This window comes from Trachinotus anak, unplaced genomic scaffold (assembly GCF_046630095.1).
Source record: "Trachinotus anak isolate AG129_WGS33_773 ecotype Australia unplaced genomic scaffold, CSIRO_AGI_Tana_v1 ptg000032l, whole genome shotgun sequence".
In the NCBI taxonomy this organism is placed as follows: Eukaryota; Metazoa; Chordata; class Actinopteri; order Carangiformes; family Carangidae; genus Trachinotus; species Trachinotus anak.
The window spans coordinates 18843201-18864848 of record NW_027273883.1 but is presented as its reverse complement, the minus strand read 5'-3'; the positions used below and the strand labels follow the sequence as shown (position 1 = coordinate 18864848).

At 40.7% G+C, this 21648-nt stretch overlaps 2 protein-coding genes across 8 annotated transcripts; one reads left to right on the top strand and one right to left on the bottom strand.

Annotated features, from left to right (window-relative positions):
* Window positions 1-2823: 2823 nt before the first annotated feature.
* On the bottom strand, window positions 2824-21615 carry LOC139613957 (uncharacterized). 7 transcript variants are annotated; one of them, XR_011686853.1, is made up of 9 exons: window positions 18869-21614; window positions 17806-17913; window positions 14245-14271; window positions 13829-14050; window positions 13325-13588; window positions 12316-12387; window positions 5897-6523; window positions 4303-4349; window positions 2824-3592 (listed from the first exon to the last, which is right to left on the bottom strand). XR_011686853.1 is itself a non-coding variant. In XM_071471015.1 (2 exons), exons 1-2 carry the CDS (start codon window positions 18879-18881, stop codon window positions 17204-17206), a joined length of 723 nt encoding a protein of 240 aa, XP_071327116.1. In that variant the 5' UTR covers window positions 18882-19804; the 3' UTR covers window positions 16471-17203. The 7 variants fall into 7 exon arrangements, 1 of the variants encoding a protein (XP_071327116.1); XR_011686854.1 differs by lacking the exons at window positions 2824-3592; window positions 4303-4349; window positions 5897-6523 and having other exon boundaries at window positions 11315-12387; XR_011686855.1 differs by lacking the exons at window positions 2824-3592; window positions 4303-4349; window positions 5897-6523; window positions 12316-12387 and having other exon boundaries at window positions 12659-13563; window positions 18869-21615.
* LOC139613955 (integrin beta-1-like) lies at window positions 9028-11975 on the top strand. Its single transcript, XM_071471014.1, has 6 exons — window positions 9028-9182; window positions 9684-9938; window positions 10178-10388; window positions 10477-10606; window positions 10809-11115; window positions 11189-11975. Exons 2-6 carry the CDS (start codon window positions 9685-9687, stop codon window positions 11397-11399), a joined length of 1113 nt encoding a protein of 370 aa, XP_071327115.1. The 5' UTR covers window positions 9028-9182; window position 9684; the 3' UTR covers window positions 11400-11975.
* Window positions 21616-21648: the final 33 nt, after the last annotated feature.

The window sequence follows — 21648 nt, the reverse complement described above, 5'->3', positions numbered from 1 at the left end:
TTAAGGAGCTCTGATTTTACACACATTTTGATAGCCATCCCCAGTTAGCCATATCTAAATGCCTGATGGTAGAGGGTAAAGGGATATTTCACTTATTCAGGGCCACATCAATGGTCTGCACAATACTAACCTAAATTAAATGTGCAGACTTACACTGATAATACACTGGCAGCATGTTGGGGCAAGTCAGATTTTAAAGGTGTATTAAACTGGAACAAAAACAACAAAATCTATACAGCTAATGGTATTTGTACATGTCAGAAATTGTACTGACCAAAACACCGATAAAAATGATCCTTGTTATAAGCAAATCTTCCTTTTTATTTTTGTTAGAAATGTGTGAGAACTGCTGCATAATTTGTTGACAAGCCCCCCCGAAAAGTAGACCCCTGTAGGTTTCACCGGTTGAGTGGTGGATGTGAAGTAAATCAGAGATAATGTTGATATCTCAGTTTGATTTTTATGTCTACATACTCAGCATAAGGTTACATATTTACTTTGATCATGCAAAATAATAAGGGGGTGTATGACATGTGACAAGTACCATACACCACTGGCACGACAGGCATGTTCATATAAGATGTCGAAGAACGAAATGAAATAAGAAGTGAAGCGTAACAGATGTTGAAGCTGTATTCATTAATTAACAGGACCACAGGTTACCAGTGATACCATATTAGGATCAGAGAACTGTGGAAAGACATGATTTTCTCAGTCAGCTAAGTAGAGGTGTTAGTGATGAACATATTTCACCACAATGTGTGAACATAGATGTCAAAAATGTGGGTCCATGAGACCAGCAGTCTTCCATTTCCTTACTTTATTTTACTTTCATTTCTCTTACCTCCCTGATTTCTTCACCACCTCATTACATGGAATCAAAAGCATATCTGTCATTATCCCCTACATTGTGTACACTTTGTGATCTCATCATCTGTCTCTAGGTGGCTCCATGCTGTAAACAGCATAATAGTAGAAATGTTTCTTCCATTCATCCGAAGAACACAACAAACAGGACCTATCATTAGTTAAGGCAGAGCCTTTGATCAGATTTCACTCTGTTTTTGAGGAAGATACAAAGGGAGACGAAGAGACAGGAAGAGGTGATGAATAATTGAAAGAAAGATAGAATCTGAGGTTTACTGCACACCATTGGTGATTTCATGAAGTTTTGTGCCCTGCATCAAATCAAAAATTCAAACATATTTTTAATTTGAGTGCAGTGTATGAAATGATTAGCCGTCTCACTATCCATTCCTGTCCATTCATTAATAAAGGAATTTTGACAATCGTGCACCCAAATGAGACTGAAATTAACTTAAGTTTGGATATTCTCACAGCACGTATGAATTTATTTCAGTCCTGTCATGTTCTGAGGGGGAAACTGAGAACATTGAGAAATGACATTTATTTACGAGTGTCTGTCAGTCTGACCACATTAATGGAGTCTCTTGAAAACATAATGCTTCGGATTTAACTGACGTCTCCTTTGTCCTGGCATTCACTGGCTGTCATTTGAGCAATGAGGTTTGCAAACACTAATTACATCCACATACCAATTGGAGACACCTTGTGGTGAGTTTGTCTGTGGGGCTTCAATAGGCAGATCTTCTACTGTCGTGACACGGTCACAAACAGCCTGAAGGTACAGTATAACTCCTGACCTTTTCTTAAGAGAGCTTCATTTTTAATGCAAGAGGGATTTGGAAGGAAGGTCTTTGAAGATTTGAGAAGTCTTTGAGATTTCTGTTTATTTCAGTATGTCTGCATTTCACATATTTATATTGTATTGATTGACATGGAAAAAGTCATATAAAAAATCTATATTTGATCCCAGGTCAGACAGAAGAGTCAACAGCACAGACTTGTGTAGGAAGTTGACAGCTGCTGTGTGTAGTGGCAGAGGCGAATGGATTTCTCATCTAAACACACAAGACTGTGTCCCCTGGTTGATCATGTGTGTATATGCGTGTGTGCAAGTGTGTGTCACATGTGCATTTGTGTCTGCAAATTTTCAATACAGGATCAATGTCTAATCTGCTTAATATATCCCTCGGGAACAAAGAGCCAGCTTTTAACAATATTATACACCACAGCCTGTGCCAAAGTATGACTGCCATTTAATCATCAATAAAAAAAGAGCCAAAAGTGGATGACGCTATGGAGGCAGGATCTAATTTCCTAGAGCCTTAGTCAGCTAGTTTGAGTCAAGAAAGGGTAAAAGGGGTCTAACTGATGGCACTCTTTTCCCTTGGTTTTAATTGGAATAAAATGACAACAGTTCCAGACACTAACTCTCCTGTGATTGAACCTTCAGAGGAGTGATTTTCTTGAAGTCCTCTCCTCTGTCATGTTCTGCTTCACTGCACCCTGCTGACAACCTGAAAGGTATTGAATTAGATACAGTTCAGGCAAGCAAAGATCCGCCAGTGCCCCCATCAGAAACTATAAGGGATTACAACACAATAGATGGACTGCTGTGCTCCACAGTGTCTGTGACTATGTTGAACATAGATAAAGTATGAGGTGCACTGAAAATACAGGTAGCTAACATGCTATTATTCCAGGACTTATTGTTGGGACTAACAGTAAGAGACAACCAACTGGAAACCATATAATCAATAACCAATCAGACTTTGTACCAATAGGATTATTTGTGCTTTGTATCGACATTCTTTACCAAAAGACCGTGTCTGTCTCATGAATCCATGCTGGCCAGCAAAACAGCAAACAACACATCATGAAAACAATCAAATTTACACACTAAACTGGAAATGGAGTTTTAAAATGTTCATTAAAAACTAGAAAAGCTTACATAAAAAAACAAGGTAAACATCTACACATTACAACCCATCCTCAATTACACAGATATGAGCTAAACAGCTTGTGAAAAAGCAGCACTGAAAACAAGTGGACAATGAATTGAATCTATCAATTTGGTACCCAGGGTGTTACAATAATCAGACTTCACTTCACCCAAGTTTGGATTTGTTATTGGCTCAACCAAAACTCCTGTAAAGGTGTTGCTTTAACAGAATCAAAAGGAGCTATAAGGCAGAAAACAAGCACTTTGCTGGTAATAAGTAGCACCAACTGTTATTGAAACCTAATTTATGAAATGACACGAGTAAACACTGCTTAAGGCGCAATCCCCCAGAATAGTCTACAGTCTATCAAAAGGAAAACCACCCAAATAAAAATCAAACCACTGAGAAGAGTGATATGTTTGAAATGAGAACTAGTGGTGGAAGAACATTTGGACAGAAATGTGTAAAATGTTGGCATCATGGGATTTTTGGCACATTTCTCAAGTTGTTTTACCATAGCTCCCCCTTGTGCTGGAAAGCTGTTCACACACAAACACATTCCTTTAAGGTTTACAGCAGGAACATTGTCCCTCTTTCTGCGTCGCCGGGTGTTAAAGTTGTACTGCTGCTGGTTCCAGAAACCCAGTCCCGTGTTATGACCCTGTGGAACAATCTGCCGCCGGTGACCTTTTGATGAACTGTGCTGGTTTTATAGAAGTTTCTACATTGAAGCTGATGTCCACTTTCACCTCTGTTTTATGGTCAGTAAGCTTGATGATTGGCACCTGGAGACAGGTGAAAAAGTCAACTCATCATTTCACAGGTAGGTATGCCAACAGCATATCATGATTTGTGTTGAAATGATTCTTAGTGTTAAGCCACTGTTCAGAAGATCACCAAAAACACAACATTAGAGCCTGGTTTTATGCCATTAAATTAATTCAGGCTTTTGGAAATGTGGACAGCACTTTGTGCAGTCAGACTCCAACAACAACATACAAGAAAAGAAATAGTAACTTTAACTGCGGTGAATCAACTTTTCTTTGTTTCTTTATCTGAACAAAAAATCTTGACTAGCTCTTTATGCACAATTTCTTCTGCAAGATTGTGTAATTACATAAAGTACATTAATGAATTGATCTAGAAAGAAAGGAAATTGGTTCGTGATGTGGTCCTCTTAAAGACCCAGTACTTATTCATAATTACTATGTTGTTGATCATGGAGTTTAGCCCAAATGAATGAGTGAGGATAAGGTGAATACAGTGGTGTGATGTTGAAACAGTCATACCATTACATAGCTGCCTTATGTCCTTACTCTAAAGTTGCTGTAATTACTCATGGACTGATTAATTATTTCCAAATAAAGCTGTTTCAGCTACTGAACAGCAACACAGAACACTGTATGTTACCTAAAACTAGCAAGTTGATGAGACATTTCAAAAGAAGCCCACATAAGGTTAGACTGTGCAAGAGAAGTAGTAAAACAAATGTTACCTTGTTGGAAGATAAAAACCTGTGCTGAAGCTGCCAAATATCTTCACCTGCAGGGCACAAGACAAATTAACGCAAGCCTGGTTTAAGTTGTGACACATCATTGTAACCATTATCTCTTTGATAGCTTATATGTAAACCAGTTTGACTTTTATGTGGTAGGTGGTTTGGACACACCACAGGTTTTAAGTGTGTAGCTTCACTACTCTGAATTTGTTTTACCCCCTACACACATATGCTTGCTTAAATAGTAAAACATAAAAATGGCAAGATCAGATGTCCCTTAAATCCCTCACATGAAGGCTATCAATAGACGCTACAATTTACCAATGTTCCCTAAATGTGGTCAGAGAGGAGAGAGAGGAGGGGGTAGAGGGTTTTGGTTTCGGCTTTTGTTTAGCATCTACTGAGTGTATATATTTTATTTATCCTATATTAGTTAGTAGTCATGTGCCATGTCTGTATGTAAATATGGATAATGTAAATATATTTGCTAAAGGGGGTGGTCACATGCCCTCCAGTGTAGAAATGAGTTGGTAGAGACTCCAGGTTTATATACCCAGTGAGAAAGCAACAGTCAGAGAGTCAGAGAGAATCGTTCAGGTTGTCACCTCTGCGGCCGGAGCCTGCTTCACTGGAAGAGTTGCTGTTGTTGTCCACTAGGCTGCTATGTCATTGTAAGATTTGTACCGTATCTTTGTATCTTTGCAACCTTCTTCTGCATGAGTAATAAAGAAAACTCAGAGCTCTGGAACAAAATACTCTGTTTGGTGCTGTTCTTTCCTCCACCACACCCTACAAATCAGTCCTGCTGGCTTCCATCCTGTTTGTGAGGGTTTACCACCATCCTAACCTTACAGCCTCACAGGCAGGCGTTTGGGGGTTATCAGTATATAGTAGCTACATAAAACCCAACACTCTCCCTCTTCTGAATTGCATAAATCTCTGCATGCACAAAGGTCACATGCCATGCCATCCATGACCAAAGTAAATTGTCAACCTGTGGGAAGCACTGAAAGCAATTGCTTTTCAAGAGATAGTCCTTAGGGTGGAACCATGTACTGTATATTCAAAGATTTTCACTCTGTTGTACTGACTTTTACTTAAGCCACTAAATCTCAATAAAACAGGAGGAACACAACAAATAAAACACAGTGTACCACATGTTTGTCTACAACAAATAAAGTCACCATATAATAAATCTATGGCCCCACCGGAAAACATAAAAAAAGGTAACCCATGAAATTCAAGCAGGCCCTGATGATCAGAAAAAAGGTACATAGAAACTTTGTGAAGATGGATTCAATATACACACTTACAAACATAGCCACAAAGATAGCCAGCACTGTGGGCACAGTGATTACAAAAACCACATGGTCCTCACTGTTTTGAAAAAGGACAGGATGAAACAAGACTGGATATAAACCTAATATATGGCTGGACTGTGTATGGGTGACCCCCTCATCCCTAATCATTAGTATAATTCTTTCCTAGTCCGACCACATGCCTTGTCCTATCCTCATGTGGACACATGGGAGATGGGATCATACTGAACAAAAGGTTAAATTAATTAAATAAATGCAAAAGCACAACTTACTGTCGACACAAAAATAAATAGGCTATTGTCACAGGAGCACGAACAAGGACAGTGAAAGGTCCATTTCTTTTCATTTCATATTATTGTTGTTAGCACTGTAGACTGCTCCATAGTCCTCTCTGCGTGCCTGTCATTCATTCACTCACTCAGTGCATCACAGACATTCATGGATGTAGAGCTGGCCCATACAACATAAGACAGAGACAAGAGGAATAACTAGTCAGAGAGATATATCTATAAAAGAACAACATTTGGAGGATAAATGCTTCTCAAGGGGGCATTACACAGCCTGACTGTGTTATAAAAATCAACTCCCCAGTAACTGTTGGGAACGCTGCTGTGAGAGCTCCTGATGTCCAGAGTATCCTTTGGTTCCTCCTCCACCTCCTCTCTTAAGTCCTTCAGGCGGAAACAACTGAATGCTGAGGCTGAGTCTGAGTCAGAGGCAGCGTGTGCTGGCCGGAGAGGTGGCAAGAACACACCAAGGGTAGAGCGCAGCATCCTCCTCTTTCTCCTCCTGCCAACATGTTGGAGCGGGAAATGAAGGGGAGCGCAGAGACTGAGTGCTCTTTAGAGTGAGAGAGAAAAGTGGGAGGGAAGTGAAGGGAAAAGGGGAGGGAGAGAGGACTAAGGGGGAGGGGAAGGAGAAAAAGACGGCGCAGAAGCAGGGAGGAGACAGCGAGGAGGAGAAGAAAATAAAAGTGGAGAAATGAATGGACTGATATTTATGCAGTATGCATTATGTGATATTAATGTCATGTAATTATTTGGACATATCTGTTGTGGAATATTAAATTATTTTGAAAAAGTTAACTGAAAAAGTTAACTAAGTCTCATCAAAGCTACTTGATGTAACTTCTCAATTGTGTATCGCAACTGAATGTTTTTGAACAGATGACTTAGCTCTAATAAATAAATAAACTGCTCAGAGAGCAGAGCAAAATAAAGAAAAAGTGGACACACATTGGCAGGCGCACATTGCATTTGCTTAAATATTGTATGCACGCACCTGAAAACACACACGCACAGACTGTGCACAGAAAACATGATGAAAGCTATGGTGGCCAAAGTGCTGTTTTTGTAAAGATGAATAAATGATGACTTCCAGATTGCTCTAAGCCCCTCTCAACATGAACTAGCTCATTTGAGCGCTGAGTTGAAGTTGCTGAATGATAAGTCCACAAAGCAATAAATTATCATTATTATATTTAAAGGCTTGTTAGAGCTCATTCAAGGCTTATTTTGCAACCTTTGTTCATGTAATTAAATGGGTGGACAGTTGCTCACATGCTGCCAACATAGATCCATTGTCTCTGTTTGTAGGAGTATGAAGGGGCAGAGCAAAAGTTTGCACTGTTTTTCTGGTGCAACGCCACCTTGGCACCAAGAATGATGATGTGTGATAAGTCATCAGTGCTGCTGTAAGTAAACATGGCAGATAGAGTTGTTCCGATACCAATACTAGTAGTGGAAATGTTCCCAATTCTGCTGAAAATACGGTATTGGGTATCAGTGAGCACAAAGTCTATGCGCCGATCTGATACAACATATTTTATCAATAAGCTTTGTAGTTTCACACCCAGATAAAATGGCAGTTTTCATGTAAATCAATTCTTCTTTGCTGCTCTAAATAATGTAATGTTAGCCATTAGCAAAGCGTCAGCAATCTGGCAACACTTTACTCTGGAAAGTCCCACCAGTAAAAAAGGTAATGTGTACGGTATGCAAGGCTTCTAAACCAGTTCAAGTGTAACTGATATTCCTACATTTATTTTTTTTTATTTCATTTTTATGATTGACAGTCAAATTAGACAATAAAAGAAAGTCTGTATGGCATTCATGTATTTCTTCATATTTTACAAAAGATTTATCCTGAGCTATGCCATACAACAATGATAGCAATCATATCACATCCATACAGGATTGGTAGGATACAATTGTTCAATGCAATGGTAAAATGGCTAATGGCCATCTTAAATAATCCAAAGACAATAAAACAACTGCAAAATGTAATATCTGTGGGAGGTTACTCCTGACAAAGAGAAGGTCTCCTTTGTCTAGGTAAATTATTAGAGGACAAGTATTGGCAATAAAACATGTTTTATGCATGTTTTATGTTTGATGCTGAAATGGCTGCATCGTGGGCTTTGACATTAATAATGGAAATATTTCATTGAACTGATGTGAGGAGATCCCGTGGGCACAAAGCTCACTCCAGCTGAACTAAAAAGTCCCAGCCCTGATACTGCTATACCTATTCATTGGAGCGTTTATTTATTTAATTACTCATTTATCTTATTCATACTACATATTTATTTACCTGGTATATTTCTCATGTCAATTTGAAACAACATTCTGTGGTTACAAGACTGTGGGGAACTCCTTGAATATTGTTGAAATCATAAAAATGTATGAAATTAAAACCCATCCAGGGATCCAAGAATAAAAAGCATATAAATAAAATTGTAGGGAAGCTAAATAAACAGATTTTTTTTGCTGAAAAATGTCATGGCTAAGAAGGTAAGTGACCTTGTTCCTCTGATCCATAATTTAGACAAACATTGCAGTCCTATGCTTCACCTAATCTGCCCTTGTTGCATTCACAAGCTATGTCATTGTGTATAATTGTGTTTTACCTCTTGCTGCTCTGCAGCAGTATATAAAGTTTACTTCTATCAGCAGAAAGGATTTTAGGAGCCATAAGGGATTCCAATATTACTGGTTCAACATCATTCAGCCTGGTTTGTAGAGTATTTACCTATTGACACAGACACGCAAAGATACGCATATGCACCAGCCATCACCTTATCTCAAAAAAGAGCCTCATGCATGTCCTCAGTTTACACAGAGGTTTTATCTGGGCTAACCCATGCTTAAATACACGCCGCGCTTCTCTAACCTGTCTTGCCTTGTGCTGTAGTATGGTAAAAAGTTACTTAAAGTTTGAAATCACCTAAATTTCTTCAGCAACTGATTCCTGACCTTTTAGTGATAGGTTTATCTACACAGAATTTCATGTTAGTGTCAATGTGTCTATGTATGAAGATCTGCATAAAACTACAGGCCCACTCTGCTCTGTAAATGTTTTCAGTGAAACAACTGTTGTGTAATCAAGTACACTGGTCTGATCAATTCTGTTTGCTCTGTAAAGCCACAGAAAAAGGATCAGCGGTCAAATTCTGTCTTTATCCTGTCTCTCACGCAGCATTCATACACGGCCAATATAGCAGCTGAGACAGACAGCCCCGAGACGCAGATACAGCACAGAAAGCTCACCATACAGCAGGTAATGCACTGGTACTGTTCTGTATTTGGTACATTACTGTAGGCTTTATGTATGTATGTACTTTATGTATCAGTCACGCACCCCTTAAATTAGCTTAGGCTACCTGTTTGATAGTTTTTCTTTTTTTTTCTTTTTTTTAAATTTTAGACAGAAATACAGTTTCAATTACTTCTGTCCTTGTCAGAAAGAAATGTGTAGGTATGTAGCGTATTCAAATGTTTAAGGCAATTCCTAGCAGTCCAATAATGAAGTGAAAGTATTCGTTATTTCTTTATTTCATTTTTAAATGTGACCCATTAAACAGAAGAGATGAGACAATTAAGAAAACATAAGTTTACAAAATCCAAGAAAATAAGACAAAAGAGACAGGTAGATAATAATTTGACTAACTAGATATTTGCCTATTTTTCATTCATAGCTATATTTATCTTATTAAAAGTGATAATTGATGAGTAAATTGCTCTCAGGAACATGATCCTCATTTCCTTATTGTAACCGCAGGATGGCTGTGAAGCTGCTCCCTCTCTTCCTGCTGCTGGGTCTGTTGTGTCCCAGCTGGGCCAAAAAACAAACATGTCTCACATCTGCCTCCAGCTGCGACGAGTGCATCCAGTCTGGCCCGGAGTGCGCTTGGTGCACCGCCCCTCATTCTCACATTCGCTGTCATAGCGTGAGGGGGCTGCAGAGAGCAGGCTGTCGTAAAAGTCATGTGTATAACCCTCAGGGCACTGTGCAAGTTGTCAAGAATGACAGTAGGTAAGTTAACTAGTTTAAAGATCCACCATAAAGCCCTTGACACAGGTAAGCCTGTCAGATAAATCATACCTGTCTTATCAGCTTAAATCACAGGGAGAAAAATGAAAAACAAAAACACAGGGAGGGCAACACAGACATGACCCCCAAATGATTTAACACTGTACTAGATTACATTGAAATAATTAGTTCAAGGCCACAATGACTTCTGAGGGTTTTATCTTCTTGCTCAACCTCTGAAGCACAGAGCCAGCAGATGCCAAGACTCTGTTCCTCCAGCCCCAGGTGTTGTCCCTCCGTTTGAGGCCAGGTGTGAGCCAGTCCTTCCCTCTAATTTTCACCATGCTGACAGACCAGCCTGTCTCAGAGCTGACTATGGATACAAGCAACGTGCCAGCGGGCGTCAACATAACATTCGGTAGTGCCACGATTGGAAACCCCCTAGTTGTACAGGTCAGCAACTTTCTTAATATGAAAAGCAAGTTTTACTTGTCTTGTGCCCTCAGAAAATTATTATAATTATAGATTATCTGTTCCCTAGGTGAATGTGGAGGCTGCCCTGTGTCCCAGTAAGAGCAACCACTCAAACCAGAACAGGACTGGGCCCTGGTCCGTCCACATCACACCCAGAGGCTATTCACAGAGTGTGAAGTTAGAAATAACTTTGGAGTGTGAGTACAACTGCAGAACCACGCTATAGTTAATATATGGTCAAAAAGAAAAGCCCCAACATGTAGAATGTAGATGTAAAATTCAGATTATAAAAATGTGTCAGAAGAAGGAACAAAAAGCATGTATCCTCTATTATGTTATCATATGACAAAAGTGTTGTGTAAAAAAAATAAACAAATAAAATAACATTTGTTTCCCCAGGCCAGTGTGACTGCACGAGAAACCGTGAGGAAAACAGCCCTGCCTGCAGTGGCCAAGGAGCTCTGGTGTGTGGCCGGTGTGAATGCTACGAGCCTTACATTGGACAACTCTGCCAGAGGAACATTGATTCATTTTCTTCACCCAATGAGGACGTCTGTCGCTCCGGCCCAAATGCCCCAGTGTGCAGTGGCAGGGGGCAGTGCGTGGGGGGCTTCTGTGAATGCGTGATGCGAGCAAACCCGGAAGAAAGATACAGCGGACAGTACTGCGAGTGCAGCAACTTTGACTGTTCTTACTCCAACAACAGGTTTGATATGTGGTCATTTGAACTTTGAATTTGCAATGTAGTATTATAGAGATTAATAATTTATGTCCAACAGAATTTGTGGAGGCCATGGGAAGTGCGAGTGTGGACAGTGCATTTGTGAAAACGACTGGACTGGGGAAGACTGCGCCTGTTCCTTGGAAACCGCCTCCTGTATGGCAACAAACCAGCAGCTGTGTAACGGTAAAGGGATGTGTCTGTGTGGAATATGTCAGTGTGAGCCAATGTACAGAGGCCCTACCTGTGAGAAATGCCCTTTTTGTTAAAACTGATATGAGCAGCATGTGGAGGATGGGAGAATAAAGACAGGTGAGAACTGGCTGCTTTTAATACAGGGTGTTATCATAAAATGAGATGGGGCATTAAAATTCCTTTAGCTGGAGGGTGATGTTAAGTGCTCTCTTGTTATCTAAAAACATTAACTCATAAGTCATAAATCCAAGCATTTTATTTTTTGATCAGAGTGCAAAAAGCTATGTTTATTTTTTCATCAACAATTCTTGAATTGTGTCCTCTCATTCGACATCAGCTGTGACCAAGAGTGTAGCTACCTCAATGGTGGAGACCAGAGATGATCTGCCTCAAGACTGAGAAATTATTGCATTGTGTAAAATGATGAGCTGTGATGATCCAGTATTATTTCCTGTCTTAGATGTAACTAATGCTCCAAATCCACTTCAAACATTGATTTCTTAGTCACTTCATATTTAGTTTTAACAATTCTTTTTGTTCTGATAACAGCCGTTTTCATTTTAATCATTGTGAGAAATAGACAAATAAAAGAATTTACTACCTTGTAAACAATGCAATGATGCTATGCCGTAATAAAACTTCTGGCTTCACATATTTTTCCAGTTTTCATTATTTTACTACACTATGCCATCCACCTGGTGGCATCATGCCTCATTTAGAAACAGAAATTAATGCCTCTGATTTAAAATGGTGCTTTAATGAGTGCTGTATCAACAGGACAAGTTGATTGAAGTGTAATGCAAAAGAATTTGCATTTTGGTACACAAGAGGGTAACTGTTATTTGGCTTAATCCAAGTCACCTGGTGTGACTTGTGTTCACAGAATCTTTCCTAACCAACAGCCAGATTAAATATCATGGGGATATGGTTGAAAACAGAAATGTCTCATGAATCACAAACTGTGTTCTTGAGAGAAAAAAGAGAGCATACCTCCATTAGTATGATAATGCAGTTGTTTCTACAATGAAGCTGGTACTGCGCTGAAAGCTGTTTTCTCCTTCTCTGTAACAGAAAAAATAAATCGCTCCAGTAAGAAGAGTGGAGACAGAGGGTAATAATATAGACACCCTCCTATTTAATGTATTTTTGATTTCATATAGGACAGGACTCTACACCAAAAGAGGTTATAACATCTTATTTACTGCTTTCAGCATAGTCTTTAGGAAACAGTACAAATAAAAAAATAACACACACATAACAGAGCGAAACCATTCCCAACTGTGCATTAGCCCAACATCACTGAGGTTAGGTGATCTCACAGAACACAATATCATTTCAGATGTGATTATTTTATTGAATTCATTATTAAACCAGTCAAACAAAGAAAGTGCACGTTACAAAAAATAGCAAAAATAGTGGCTATTACCACGTGCGAATGATACAGTTACAAGTTAACGTCTTCCTTATTTTTACAGCGTTTTTTCATGTTGACATGTAATATTTCATGTTATTTATAATACTTGTATATTTACCAAAGTATCCAAAATCAAACAGTACAAAGTTGGACTTGAAGCAGTAAAACTTTCAAATGAAAATCAAACATATTGAATTATGACTCTTACAATTTTCATTTTACAAGTATGTAAGATGTCATACTGTGTCAGATTTCTGAATTATACATAAAAGATTATAACATTTTTTATGATATTAAGAATTATTAGACTTTGTCTCATATATAATAATTAATGTATATAAGACAATGAGTATTGTACTATTCAGGACAGAACAGTGTACATCTACAAGGACATAAAGTAAAGACTGTAACAGATTTAATACTGTTTCAGAATCAGAATTCATAGTTTTCTCGTTCCATCTGAACTGTGGGTCTCTTTCTTTACTGTCTTGATTTCTGAGCAGAGACGTGTGTGTGTGTGTGTGTGTGTGTGTGTGTGTGTGTGTGTGTGTGTGTGTGTGTGTGTGTGGAGCTTCCCAAACCCACCAGCACAGAAGAAGTACATGGTGACAACCTCCTCTGTGCAGGTTCAGGTCGGGGCGCTCCTCCTCGTTTGGACGGGTAACTGAAGAGGGTGGTGCCAGGGGTGGAGGGGCAGGGAGGTTGTAATGATACTCAATGGGCCCTCAGACTGTGTTGGGTGCCTGGAAGGCTGCTCAGAGTGGTTCAGTGCTCTGCTGCAGCTTTGGGTCTTCCTGGCTGATTGGTTGGTTGCTCCAGGAGCGCTGAAGACACAGAATGCATCCTGCGCTGTCAAACAGTCAAACAAGTAATGAATCATTTTGGACACAGTAATTCAACCTTTGGTAGGTAGCTTTTTTTTTGGATATGGCTGCTAATAATGGAATTATAATATAAACAATGGAATAATATTCAAGAAGGTTCCCACAATAAATTTAATACACATACAGTATGCAATGTTAACTGTAGCTTATCACCATTTTCTGTAACTAGTGGTACTTTTGTAGTTTTAGTGAGCAGATTACTTACTTAGCTGAGTGAAAAACAGGCGAAAACCCCTCTCCAGTTTGTCCTATGGTCATCCATCCTTCTTATCTGGTCTGGAGCAAATGGATCTTCTCTGTTGTCAAGGAAATCCTGGATGTTGGGTCTTAGTCTTCCATGTTGTTGCTTCTAGTGTGGTTGTTGAAGCCTGGAAGAGAACAGTTGTCACCGCTTGAGGCAGAAAAATGCTCTTCACAGCTGCACCTGCTTAAAAAAACACCCAAAAACATTAGCTGATTCTGTGATACAGCATGTTAGACAGCTCTGCTCTGTCAGAGGTGCAATCATAGAGTATTATGAAATAGCAGTAACACTACTGAAGTAACAACATGTAATATTAAGAAGTAATATTAAGACTTGCAGGAGACATCTGTTAATGTTGCCATTAAGCACTAACTTACCTTTATTTGGTGAAGCATCTGCACCTTCTAAAGAAAAAATAAAAGTACAACAGAGTGAGTAAGAGAAATAATCTCTGCGCTATTAAATAAGTTAAATAAAAAATTTGCAGTACATTTTTGATAATGTTGTTTACTTACCTCTGTATGTCTCATACTTACCTTTCTCCCACATTATGTAATAAGCAACAGCTCATGTGGTAAAGCATTTTATACATTACCTGCAGGGTTGTTTTGTTTTTTTAAACTCAGACTCCTCTTTCCACAACAACCCAATTAGCAAACCTCCACTAGAGGGGACTGTAAAGACATGGCAAGTCTAACTCCTCTCTGTAGTTCCTCTTCAGGGAGGCAAGGAAATTTTTCATGCAGGAGTGCTCAGCACTGTCATCTCACAAAAAGAGGGCTCTGGTCTTGCATGTTCTCCTTGGGTTTGTGTGGTTTTCCATCTCTGTGTGTCACCCTGTGAGTGATTAGCAACCTGCCCAGGGTGAATCACCCCCATGTTACCTTGGGTCAGATTGAGGCCCCAAGAAAGGAGAATAGAGCTAATGGATGGATGGAAGGATGGAATATTTCAGTTGTCTCCATTGAAAATGAAGGATCTCATGAGTGATCTCACCTATATCAGGGAGAGGGGCCACCTTGGATAAATAGGTGTGGGGGACTGTGGTTCAGAAGGTAAAGCCAAGGTTAGTTTGATTCCCCCCTCCTCCCCTACCAAAGGAACGTCTCTCTCTATCCTGGAGAGAGATGTCAACAGGCTTTTTAAGAAGCAGAACCCCCGCAAAGCAGCCGGTCCTGACTCTGTCTCTCCATCATCCCTGAAGCACTGTGCTGATCAGCTGTCTCCAGTGTTCACGGACATCTTCAACACCTCACTGCAGACCTGCCACGTGCCAGCCTGCTTAAAATCCTCCACCATCATCCCTGTCCCCAAAAAACCAAGGCCCACAGGACTAAATGACTGCAGACCCATTGCCCTGACCTCTGTGGTCATGAAATCATTTGAGCGCCTTGTCCTGTCCCATCTCAAATCCATCACTGACCCACTCCTGGACCCCCTGCAGTTCGCCTACAGAGCCAACAGGTCTGTAGACGACGCCGTCAACATGGCTCTCCACTTCATCCTCCAGCACCTGGACTCCTCAGGGACCTATGCCAGGATCCTGTTTGTGGACTTCAGCTCTGCCTTCAACACCATCATCCCGGCTCTGCTGCAGGACAAGCTCTCCCGGCTGAGCGTGCCTGACTCCACCTGCAGGTGGATCACCGACTTCCTGTCTGACAGGAGGCAGCACGTGAAGCTAGGAAAGCATGTGTCTGACTCCCAGACCATCAGCACTGGATCCCCGCAAGGCTGCGTTCTTTCTCCTCTGCTCTTCTCCCTGTACACCAACACCTGCACCTCCAGCCATCAGTCTGTCAAGCTCCTGAAGTTTGCAGACGACACCACTCTCATTGGACTCATCTCTGATGGCGATGAATCTGCCTACAGGTGGGAGACTGAGCGTCTGGTGACCTGGTGCAGGCAGAACAACCTAGAGCTAAACGCTCTGAAGACAGAGGAAATGATAGTGGACTTCAGGAAGAGCCCAGCCCCACCCACCCCCATCTCCCTGTGTGACTCCCCCGTGGCTACCGTGGAGCATTTTCGCTTCTTGGGAACCACCATCACACAGGATCTCAAATGGGAGCTAAACATCAGCTCCCTCATCAAAAAAGCTCAGCAGAGGATGTATTTCCTGAGGCAATTGAAGAAGTTCAACCTGCCAAGGACTATGATGGTGAACTTCTACACCTCCATCATTGAGTCCATCCTCACCTCCTCCATCACCATCTGGTACGCTGCTGCCACGGAGAGGGACAATAACAGACTGCAGCGTATCATCCACTCTGCTGAGAAGGTGATTGGCTGCAATCTTCCGTCCCTCCAGGACCTGTACGCCTCAAGGACTCTGAGGCGTGCAGGGAAGATTGTAGCTGACTCCTCCCACCCTGGACACAAACTCTTTGAGACACTCCCCTCTGGCAGGAGGCTGCGGTCCTTCAGGACCAAAACCTCTCGCCACAAAAATAGCTTCTTCCCATCTGCTATTAGCCTCATCAACAAGGCTAGAGAGCCCCACTGTTGCTGATCAATTGCACCAATCACCAGAAAAAATTCCTTGTATGTGAAAACATACTTGGCAATAAAACTGATTCTGATTCTGATTCTGATTCTGATTCCCAACTCCTCCTGTCCACATGTCGAAGTCTGCTTGGGCAAGGCACTGAACCCAAAATTGCTCCCAATGTTTAGGCCAGCACCTTGCATAAATTTGCTGCCATGAGTGTGTGTGTGTGTGAATGGGTGAATGAGAGGCACATTGTAAAGTGCTTCAGATTAAAGTGCTACATAACTATTACTATTAAAGGTTATTAATATTAAAAAGTCATTGTCAAAGCTCCCATACACATAAGAACACGACCTGTAGCTTTTCCAGCCCTCCAGATTACAAAGGGACAATCTAGTTAGATATGAACAATATGTACAAATAGGCCCTACTGCAAGAAGCTACCAAGGGCTTTGACAGCCTTGCCAGACGCAAAGGCTACCTGTGGCTTTACCCAGCCAGACGCAAAGGCCAGCCCGCAAGGTTTCAAAGAGGTGATCCAGCCACCAGATATAAGTGGGCCCTGGTGCAAGACCCTACCTAGGGTACTATGTACCTTGCCAGATGCGAAGGCTACCAGGGGAATCACCATCTCTGAAAAATGGAAAGTTTTTGCAGTTTTCCAAACCTGTATCAAACAGGGTGGTCAGACTCTAATCAGAGTCATTCTCCTCAGCCCATGTTGGGGTTCCAAAAGGGCCGTGCCAGTATCTCCTGCCTGTGAAGACTTGAAGGCCTGATGTTGAGGGAGCAGAGTCTTCAAACCTTTGAGAGACTGAGAGGAGACCACCTTCAGATTGTTCCACTCACTGCTCTGGGAGCCTCAGAAGCTTTGGGGGTTGAACAGGTGCCTGTGGGTGCCAGTCCATCAGCTGCTGAGGGTCAGGGTTGTCCTCGTAATCCCACCTTGGCCTCTTAGAACTTACCTGCTCTGTGTCACACTCCTCCCTGATCCTCTTTATGGAGGAGCTGAGGTCAGAGATTAAGGAAGAAGACTCTTCCAACCCATGAGAGACTGAGAGGAGACCACCTTCAGGTTGTTCCACTTGCTGCTCTGGAAGCCACAGAAGCTTCAGGGGCTGAACAGGTACCTGTGGGTGCCAGACCGTCGGCTGCTGAGGGGCAGCAGCAGGACCACATAAAGGAGCAGCATCCGGAATAAGAGCAGCAACACCAACAGGAGCAGCAAAAGGAGCAGCAGCAGGAACAGGAGGATACTCTTGTCGCCGAAAGTTTCCTGGTGGGAGCTGGTGTACGAGAGGGGGGCGAGGTCTGTCATCATCGTCGTCTTCAAGGTCGTCTTCATCCTCAGTCATGGCGCTATACCCCGAATCGATGCTGATGACGTCAGACCAGTCCTCCTCATCATCAATGAATTCACCCTCCTCTAGCTCATCATCTTCCTCACCAGATGACACGTAGCTTGGTAGATCGCTGTCTCCGGCGTCATCCTCAATCCTGATAACTTCAGGGAGGCCATCTTCTGCAGGATGTCCAACGATGTAGTTCACATCCCCTGAGATGAAAAGGTTAAAGCACCTGAAATACCTGATTTCAAACGATAGTATTTCTTATATGATTAACCATTCTGGACTAAATAATCAATAATCAAACCTGAAGTTACATAAAATATGATATCACTATACACTACCTATGATGACATGTGATCCCATTTTAACATTCACATTTAATGCTGTGCAGTTCTATTATCATTTTGTATAGAATGAGAATAGAATTATGCTGTATTTATCTTAGACTTAATGATAACCAGTGTTTATTTTACTTATTCACTTGGAAAAACTTTTAACTATTGATGTGTTGAGCTTGGTAGGAAATTTTGAGTCTGAATAACAAGTAGATTTACAATCACAGTGTTAGAGTTTGATTCACTGATTAGAAATAAACAATTAATGTCATTAACTTGGCACATTAAAATCCCAGATCATTCAGTATCAGCTCCGGATATAATAAGGAAAACTTCAATAATCAAAACAAACGCATGGTCCCATCCACACACAACAGGCCCTGCTGTGTTTACACCTGTACGTCCTGACGCCCTGACGCCTGAAGCTAACAGTTCCATCGTCTCCATGGTGAACAAGAAAAACCGATTTGTGGCATTTTATGAAATTTGGCCGAGCCGCCATCTTTCTTCAGTAATTTCCATGCAACATTTGGACATTTTGACGCCCTCAAACCAAAACAACAGTGTTTTTAAATCACTACACTAATTATTCATGAATTCCACACATTTCCCGGGATATTTCATAAATTCTGTCCATCAAATAATCGTTTTACACGAAGAAATCGTCGAATAAGTGACTGTTTTCACCAAATCCAGTAGGCCTAATGATAAGATGTGAACTGTCCACCTTTAAATTCAAAAAGTTACACTGGTTTACACTGATAAATTGTGTCCAATCAATTAATCGGCTAATAGCATAGAATAAATTAAAAACAAGTTGTCCTACCTGCATGGTCCATGTCCACCTCAAGGGCGACTCCTCTCAGCAGGTGTTCCTCAAGGACCAGCGGTCTGCTCAGGGCCGTATCCTAACTCCCCGCTTCTCCCACAGCAGTTCAGTGATGCAGTGGTTTTGTTCTCCAACAGGATCCAGGAGTAGTTTTCCAGTAGTCTCCTTCCAAGAATTCACTTCTCCAAGAGTTCACTCTCCACAGCTTTGGTTTGCAACAGGTCAATCTGTGTTCAGGTCCAGGTGAGAAGGGAGAGATCCCGGTGACGGGCGGCCCTTATATACCCTCGGTTCAGGCGTCATGACGGTTCTATTGGTGACGCAGCGTGTGCGTGATCAAGACACGGAGAGACATTATGTATTATATTTATATCTCATTTCGGCTATCTTTTTCTCATCTTTGAGATTATGTTTAAGTTTTTACTCTTGTATTTTTAGTTTTTCAGTGATTTGTTTGCAAGTATATTTTCTGCTGTAGTCTTGTTGTTCTGACCATTAGTTTTCTTTCTTCTGGGCATTGTGATTTGGGCAATAACTTAGACCAGGGCATATTGAATTAATTTTATTTCTTCTTCTTCCTATTGACTTTTAACCAATAGAAAGTCAAATTTAGTCTTATCTTCAGGTAGCCTGGTTATCCTGTCATATTATGATGTTTTTTGTTGTTGTTTTTTTTTGTTCATCATACCTAACTTTTCAGGTGTTTTATCTTTACTTGGTGAAAATTGACTTCAGTACAGGGGCCAACATTTTATAAAAAAAATATTTCATAAATTTTGTGAGCTACTTTCTGCTAATTTGATCGAGTTATTTTAAGGAAATTCCTTTGGAAATCAGCAACTGCATATAAACTAAACAAAACAGACTAAACTGACTGAAAGAACTGTCCAAGAATTTTGTCTCTATTTCTCTGTATTAGTTTTTTTCCATGAAGCAATCTTGAAATGTTTCAGGGACTGAACCATAAAAAGATATTTTACCATTTTATTTACTAACACAAAGGTCTAACATGTTTTAAAGTCAAAATTAGGCTCACTGTCTGAAAAAAGACTGTCCTCAGGTAAATGTTAAGATTCAGACTGTAGGCTGAATCTTAACATTTTGGGTTTCTAAATCCCCCTTTTCTGGAAAAACATATAGAGGCCATGAGCTTGATGTCCACCTGTGCACAGGTGTTGCTGTAGTGACCTGACATTCAGTCATGTTCAGAAGTTTACCGCACACCAAGTTCTGTGCCATTAATTTAAAAATTCAAATACATTTTTAATTTAGATGGAAATCATAGGTGTCCCACTGTCCATACTTGTACAGAACTCCTCTTATCCAATATTATAAGAATTTTGACAGTCATGTGCGCCTAATTGAGACTGTTACCATCTGCTATTTGCAGATCATCACCGAGACCGGAGTTTTGATATTCTCACAGCACATACTTTGGAAAATACCAATTTATTTCAGTCCTGTCATGTTCTGAGGGGGAAACTGAGGACATTGAGAAATGACATTTATTTACAAGTATCTGTCAGCCTGAGTACAATAATAGAGTCTCTTGACAACATAATGCTTCAGATTTAACTGACATCTCCTTTGTCCTGGCATTGATTGACTGTCATTTGAACAATATAAGATGAAGGATAGGATAGATAGGTAGATAAGATAGATAGATAGAATTAATTAATTAATGAATCCCTTGGGGAAATTCAGAAACAAGAGGCAATCAGTGATGAGGGAAGGAAAACAAGTGAGGTAAGGGAAAAGAGGTAGGTGAGGAGAGGAAGTGGGCAAAAAAAGAGAGCTCTTTACGACATTCTTTCATGTGTGTTGCATTAAGTAAAGTTGCACATTCTTATAAATATCTATTATAATAAAACATCTACTGGAAGGGGCAGGGCCGGCTCTTTTTCCTCAGGAAGCTCAGGTCCTTTGACGTCTGCAGCAGCAGCCACCGTTTCATCTCACTGCGCCGCAGGACCGAGTGTTTCAGGAAATCCTTTGTTCCCACTGCCGTCAGACTGTTCAACACCTCAGCTAAAGGCAGTGGATCTTGACACAGACTAAGACATTAACTGACTACATTAATGAGCTACTGGACAATCTGAATTTCCCCTAGGGATTAATTAATTAATGTAATACACACATCATGTCGCAACATCAAAGATTGTACATGTGTACAGCTGCTGTTTGTAGAGGCAGAGGCACCTGGATTTCTCATCTGAACACATGAGATTGTGTCCCCAGATTGATGGTGTGTGTATGTGCATGTAACAATTTTCAATACAGGATCAGTGTCTAATCCGGTTAATATATGCCTCTGCAAAGAACCAGTTTTTAACAATATAAGCCTGTAAACTATAACCTGTGCCAAAGTATGACTACTATTTAATCAATGAAAAAAGAGCCAACAGTGGATGACGACATGGAGGAAGGATCTAATTTCATAGAGCCGTCGTCAGCTAGTTTAAGTCAAGGGAGGGTAAAAGGTCTCAGTGCTGACACTTTCCTCTTTAATTGGAATAAAATGACAACAGTTCCAGACACTAACTCTCCTGTGATTGAACCTTCAGAGGAGTGATTTTCTTGAAGTCCTCTCCTCTGTCATGTTCTGCTTCACTGCACCCTGCTGACAACCTGAAAGGTATTGAATTAGATACAGTTCAGCCAAGCAAAGATCCACCAGTGCCCCCATCAGAAACTATAAGGGATTACAACACAGCAGATGAGGGACCGTGTGCAACTATGTGGAATATATAATATATATATATGTGTGTGTGTGTGTG